The sequence below is a fragment of the Vespa mandarinia genome, chromosome 2 (genome assembly GCF_050613455.1).
Source record: "Vespa mandarinia isolate Hongniang chromosome 2, ASM5061345v1, whole genome shotgun sequence".
NCBI classification, from domain to species: domain Eukaryota; kingdom Metazoa; phylum Arthropoda; class Insecta; order Hymenoptera; family Vespidae; genus Vespa; species Vespa mandarinia.
In genome coordinates this window covers 8,977,957-8,984,657 of record NC_140811.1, presented here as the reverse complement: position 1 = coordinate 8,984,657, position 6,701 = coordinate 8,977,957, and the positions used below count along the sequence as shown (strand labels likewise).

The 6,701-nt window shown below is 31.6% G+C and overlaps 1 protein-coding gene across 1 annotated transcript; it reads left to right on the top strand.

The window, feature by feature from the left end:
* The first annotated feature begins 2,784 nt into the window (after positions 1-2,784).
* Positions 2,785-3,808, top strand: LOC146873194 (histone-lysine N-methyltransferase SETMAR-like). The gene is made up of 3 exons (XM_085655243.1): positions 2,785-3,066; positions 3,132-3,437; positions 3,644-3,808. Exons 1-3 carry the CDS (start codon positions 2,785-2,787, stop codon positions 3,806-3,808), a joined length of 753 nt encoding a protein of 250 aa, XP_085511369.1.
* Positions 3,809-6,701: the final 2,893 nt, after the last annotated feature.

Here is a 6,701-nt window from a genome sequence, read left to right as displayed (position 1 = left end):
AAGAAAGAGAGAGGGTACTAGCCAATTCCATCGTCAGTGGCATTCCCGCTGGAGTACGTAGGACCTCGAACTCGTTGACGGATCGATACGGACTTCTGATGAACTGGCAATGGGGGCTTCGTCGGGAGGGGAAAGTGCCAGCGGGTGGTGGCTGTAGTGGTGGTGGAATTGAAGGAAAGCGAATGAGGAAGGAAAAGGGAGAATGATGTGAATAAGGCAAAGAAAGAGAAAGAGAAAGAGAGACGAAGATCGATAGATAGAAAGGTTACCCAACAACACAGAGAGAAAGAGAGAGAGAGAGAGAGAGAGAGAGAGAGAAAGAGAGAAACAGCAAAGTGTGTGTTGCGTGTGGTTCTACGGGCTGGTGAATTGATACGGGAGCGTCTCGAGGGTGTTGCTATGGTGACAGGAATTATTGTCCAAGGGGTGGGTGTGTGAGATCCCGCTCTACCTCCTCCTCCTCCTCCTCCTCCTCCTCCTTTCGAGTGCAACCCACCTCTGTCTCTCTTTCTCTTTCTATCTTTTTCTCTCTCTCTTTTCATTGCTTTTTCTCGTTCGTCGACAAAATTTTCCCTCTTTCTTTGGGACCAACTATGTTGGCTTCGTAAGGTTAGTCTTTTCATACGCTTCATTTTTCCACTGGAGGAAGAGCCAGCTACCATTTTTATCCTATGTAACTTTCGATCTTTTCATTAGTTCCATTTGCAATAGGATGAGCATGAATTCTCGTTATCTATTATTAATATTTAATAAGAGATTATTTAAAAGATTCAAGAAATTTATTCTTGAGTCTCGTTGAATAATACCACATTAGAGAATCAATGTTAAATAAAATACGTTAGGTTTAATGTTAAGACAAAATTCTATTTTTATTCGAATGAAATAAAGTTAGGAAAGATTTTATGTACACGTATTTATTTACTATTTAGTTTGTATAATCGTATAATTTGACATAAATGATATACGGTTTATCAAAAATGTCATTCAAGGCTAAAAAATTATTGAAGAAAGTTTAGTTTTATCGTCAGAATTCGTCAATGAAATTTTCAATGAAGGAAATCGTCGGTCTAATGTTTCTTAACACAAATCACGGTTTATATGTATGTCAAATTGTAGATGTCGATTTTATATGAAGATTTAAATAAAACAGAAGAAAATGGCAAAAATAAAAGACAAGATAAAAAGTTGTGCATCTCCAATGTATCGATATGTTTAAGTAATATGAAAAAAGCAAAGTCATTTTCTTTACCTTTCTCTCTTTCTCTTTCATGCCGTAGAAAGTTCCACTACGTAGAATACTCAAGAAGAGGGGCAGGGATGCTGCGCAAATGTGGTACGCGATTTCGAACGAATCTGCGCAGACGAAATAGCACCGATCTCTATCTCTGAAACCAAATGAGATATCTGGACCATTCCTTTTGCATCGTACTCGTTATCATTTCGTCGTCCTACAGTTCGAATTTCATTCAATTCGTCCCAGTACGAACAAAGTTATTGACGATTCTTCATAAACTCATTTTTGGATCTTTCGCTCAGAAAAAATTCATATTCTGACAAAATTCCTAAGTTTTTCAGATCGGTCGAAATCGATTCTTAAACGCGACATGATACTCTAAATGATTTCGATAAGCTAGCACTTAAAAAATCATAGATTATCTATAAAATAATAATCGCTTTTTCTAAGACGACTACGAAACTTGGAATGCTCTTCTACAACAAACGAATAAGCCATGTTGTCTATTTTAATTCTTCTTGAAATGGAAAAATCGTTTGGTTTATTAAAATTCTTTTATAGAATATTTTTCGTAAATTGTCAAGGACCTTCGAACGATTTAATCTGACAAGTTCGAAGTGAAAGTAACGATCCATAATTTTAAAAAACTCTTTGGATATTTATTAACGAAGGATAGACAAGATAAACGAAAAACAATTAGAATTTGATTTTTACGAATGAAAACCGACTGATGTTTCTTCATGACGAATTAACTAAAATGAGTTTTAAAGAATAATAGCTCAAATGTTTACGGATAAATCAAATCTTATCGTTTTTAACAAAATATAATTCCTTCCGAATTCGGAATTAAATGTCATTATGTTTTCTCGTGTCAAAAATAGAAATCGACAATGTTTCATTACTTCTAATTCGGAAAAATATTGAACTGTAAGTGGTAAATATTTGAGTATTACTAATTTATTTAGACCATTCTAGACATGTCTTGTTAAAGATGAAGAAACGACGAACGAGATTTATTTCAAGTCCGAAAAAATATCGAAGTTCATTAGACAATTACCGATTTCTCCAAATCTCTTTTTGTTTTTATTATAAATATACCTATTACCTATCGTAAAATATTTTTTATAGTATAATCAAAATTTAAGGATCTTTAATCATTGTATGAGTTCCTGTCGTACTCTTTTTGATATTTATACCTCCAGGATTTTCATAGTTTTTAAAATATACTTACAAGAGCTACAAATATAAATCCTCAGAATATACTTAGTAAAATCTAAAAATAAATCCTTTTGAATTTCTTCGTTTTATTATATTTCTTCATTAATTTATTATAACAACTTAAAGAAATAAATTTTCATGAATTAACTTATTGGGTTGCGTCAGGGTTGCGGATTTTGTCGATAGATAGACTTTACACTTTTTTTTGTTTTGTTAACGTGGTCATTGCATCTAACCTATATTTTTTTCTTATTATTTGGACTTCTACCTTTAATTTAATAAAAAAATTATATCGATTAGTGCTTTAATTTTGTTTTTATCCCAATTTAAAAATGGAAGAACAAGACGTGCACTTCAGACATATTTTATTGTATTACTTCCGAAAAGGCAAGAACGCATCGCAAGCACAAAAGAAGTTATGTGCCGCATATGGAAATGAAGCCTTGAAAGAAAGCCAGTGTCAAAATTGGTTTGCTAGATTTCGTTCTGGTGATTTTTCACTGAAAAATGCTCAACGATCTGGCCGTCCAGTTGAAGTCGATGAGATCCATATCAAGGCCATTATCGATTCAGATCATCATAGTACAACACGTGATATTGCGGAGAAACTCAATGTATCGCATACATGCATTGAAAAAAATTAAAAATGCTTGGTTATGTCAAGAAACTCAATTTATAGATCCCTCACCAGCTTAAGGAAATTCATTTGACGCAACGCATTAGCATCTGCGATTCGCTTCTGAAACGCAACGAAACTGATCCATTTCTGAAAAGCCTAATTACTGACAACGAAAAGTGGATAGTTTATAACAACGTTAATCGGAAGAGATCGTGGGTGATGAAAGATGAACCAGCCCAAAGGACATCAAAAGCAGAGATTCACCAAAAAAAGATTATGCTGTCAGGTATCAAAAGATCATGCTGGTGGGATTATAAAAAAATTTTGTACTTTGAACTTACGAAACCAAACGATCAATTCAAACGTGTATGTTCAACAACTCGCCAACAAACTGAGCGATGCAATTCAAGAAAAGCCGGTATTGTCAAATCGTAAAGGTGTCATTTTCCACCATGATAATGCAAAGCCCCACATATCTTTGATCACTCGCCTAAAATTATTGGAACTGGGTTGGGATGTTTTATCAAATCCACCATATAGCCTCAGACTACCATTTGTTTCGTTTCATGCAGAACTCCTTAAATGGTAAAATTTTTAATAACGCTGATGATGTCAGATCACATTTAATTCAGTTTTTTGATAGCAAAGATCAGAAATTTTACGAATGTGGAATTTTGACACTGCCAGAACGATGGCGAAAGGTCATCGACAAGAACGGACAGTATCTAATTAAATAAAGTTATATTTTTAAACAAAAATTAAGAATTTTCCTTATTTGAAATCCGCAATCACTTAGTTCCCAACCCAATAATTCATAAAAATTTATTCCTTTCATCGTCTTTTTTTCGTTAGTTATAATATTTATACTACCCGATTCATGAAATTTGTTCTTTTTCTTTTTCTTCTACATTTCGGGATAGAATAATTAAAAAATGAAAGGCAAGTAGGCACGATAACCATGACAATCTCGTTTAAAGCTAGTTTATGTACACACACACATACATACACAGATACATTCCTACCTCACGTGGAGCAAGTTCGTGCGATAACATGCGTAAGTCCGATAATGCGTCGACGAACGACCGCATTATAAGCGTTCTCTCTTTCTCTCTTTCTCTCGATACCCACGTACATGCATATACATGTACATGTATATAAGTATACAGACATTAGTATACCACGTAATGTATAGCGTAGCCGTTGCTCTCATCGTTGAATTAATAAGTAAACTTACGTAGGTGAACTCGTCTAACGGGTGACTTAAACAACTATCATCATTGAAGCAATATTCGTATTCACTTTGCAGTTATTTCCAATTTTCTATGTAGTTAATAAAATTATAATAATTAGATGCCGCAAGATAACGATTCTCGTAAAATTAGTTAATTAGATCTCGTTAAGGTAGGTAGGTATCATGCAATTACGATCAATGTAGATATAATTAACAGCACGAATTCATCATTTATTTAGAAAAATCATTGCAAATATATCAAATAATACATTGTTATAAAATTTAATCATGAGATGTAAGTATTGTCGGTAGAAACGTAAAATTAGTGAATTTCGAACGTGGCGGTACTCGATTTTTTTCTCTTTCTCTCTCCCTCTCTCTCTCTCTCTCTCTTAATTTTGTGTTTTCTCTTAAAAATACATGTCGAACGAATGTGGAAAATTCGACATGTATTCAGACAATCTAAAATTCGCGTCTCTAGTATTCCTCATTATTTCAAAATGTCATGTACTCATGCCAATACCAAATGTCTTCCTCTCCGTCTTACGTTTTCGTGTTTAGATATAAAAATGCATGTAATGAGTAATTTCGGATGAACTTAAAAAGTCTAGTCAATATAAAATTTGGGTTTTTAGTAGTCCTAATTTCTAATCCTAAATTCCTATCTTGTCCTACGCGAAGAAAACATGAAAAAAAGAATATCTTCTGAAATAAAAACGGTGGATCAGAAGCTCGCAAGCTTTTAACATGTTTTTATTTTGTTAATTGAGAATCGATTTGTAATGGAATACATGTGTATCTATTAACTGTGATAAAAGGAAGCCAAATAGACAAGAGGTAAAAACACTTCGCGAACGTTGTTACGAATGAGGGACTTTATAAAAAATTCAGATCATTTTAAACAGGCGTAGATACTTTCACTATTATCAATCGGTCCATTAGAGATTTATATATTTTTAAAGATTATTTGAAGAAAAGAAAAAATTCGTATTGAGATTAAACAATTACTAAATTATTAATCTTTCATATTTCTCTCGATGATCGATAATTTTTTGTTGGCCATATAAATTAGATTTAGATATTGGAAATCATATCTTTCATTTATATCAAAATTATCATATAATAATTTACCCGAAAATAAACAAATTAAGGGTTAATCATAAATTGTATTTCTTTCGCCTCTCATTAAACAAAATTAATTATGTTAAGAATAATTTCTAGACTTACTACGAAGTATATCTAAGGAGGTAAGTACTTATATCGTATAGAAAAAAATATTATAGCAGATATTTAATTTAGTAATTTTTATAAAAAGATGAAATACAGTGTTGATGCAAACATTCACGAGTTGTGATTCAGTTGTTCTGTTAACATCTGAAATATAGTATGATAATTTATACGAATATAAACGAATGAATTCTCCTCCTCCAATTTCTAGTTAAAATAAAATAAACTGTATTAAGAATAACTATTAAGTAAGTACTATAAAGTATTTCTAAGGAAGTATATACATAAAGAGATACATTGTATAAAGAAAATACAATAATAGATGTGTACGTGCATTTTTCTTGATTTAGTCTGACGTAATTTAAATTACTCGTAAATATAAATATATCTAATAATTTAAATAAATAAAAAAAATGTAGTATTAATCTAAACTTGCAAAAAATTATATTTGGTTGTCCCTGATAGAATTGAAGTAAAAAGAAACGATCCAATAAATTTCCCGTCTCCATTATTGTGATCATTGACAAGAGCCTTAATTAACGCTCTAACACTGTATTGGGAGTAGAGTTTGTTTTTGGTGCAGCCTCGTTCTACATGCACATGCGTTAAGACCGTAAAGACGCATTGTTCATCAAGGTCCGCGTTGTTCATCGATGCGCGACGTTTAAGAATTACATCGGCGACACAACTGCTATTTTAAGACAGTCGGAGCCTTTGTTACACATTGCATTTGATTATTTCAACGTTCTCAATTTCTTTTTCTCTTTCAATATTAATTTTCTTAATCAATATTTAATTTTTTTTTAAATTATTTTTCTAATCTCAATTTTACTTAATAGATATTATTGTAAAATTATAATACATATTTGTTTAATGGAATGAGACCATATATTATTTTAATAAATTTCGTAAAATGAATTATGATATTCTTCGTAAAAAATTATATTTTTCCTTATTTCCGCGCTTTAATATTTATTTAATAGCTAGTACAATACTTATGTTTCAAAAAATTTCTAAATAATAAATCATGTATTAATAATTTTTCTAAAATCTTCTCTTTAATTATCAACTCATCATATTTTATTTTATTTTTATCGATCTTCTAATATTTTAATTGACATAAATAATTACCTAATATTTTTCATTGACATAGCACTGGCTGTATCGACTAC

What these genes read in the sequence shown, in the direction of transcription:
- LOC146873194 (XM_085655243.1), top strand. Translation starts at nt 2,785, where the DNA reads ATGGAAGAACAAGACGTGCACTTCAGACATATTTTATTGTATTACTTC. An exon ending in ATATTGCGGAGAAACTCAAT is followed by an intron (nt 3,067 to 3,131) that starts GTATCGCATACA and finishes CTCAATTTATAG; the next exon opens with ATCCCTCACCAGCTTAAGGA. An exon ending in CAAACGATCAATTCAAACGT is followed by an intron (nt 3,438 to 3,643) that starts GTATGTTCAACA and finishes CGTTTCATGCAG; the next exon opens with AACTCCTTAAATGGTAAAAT.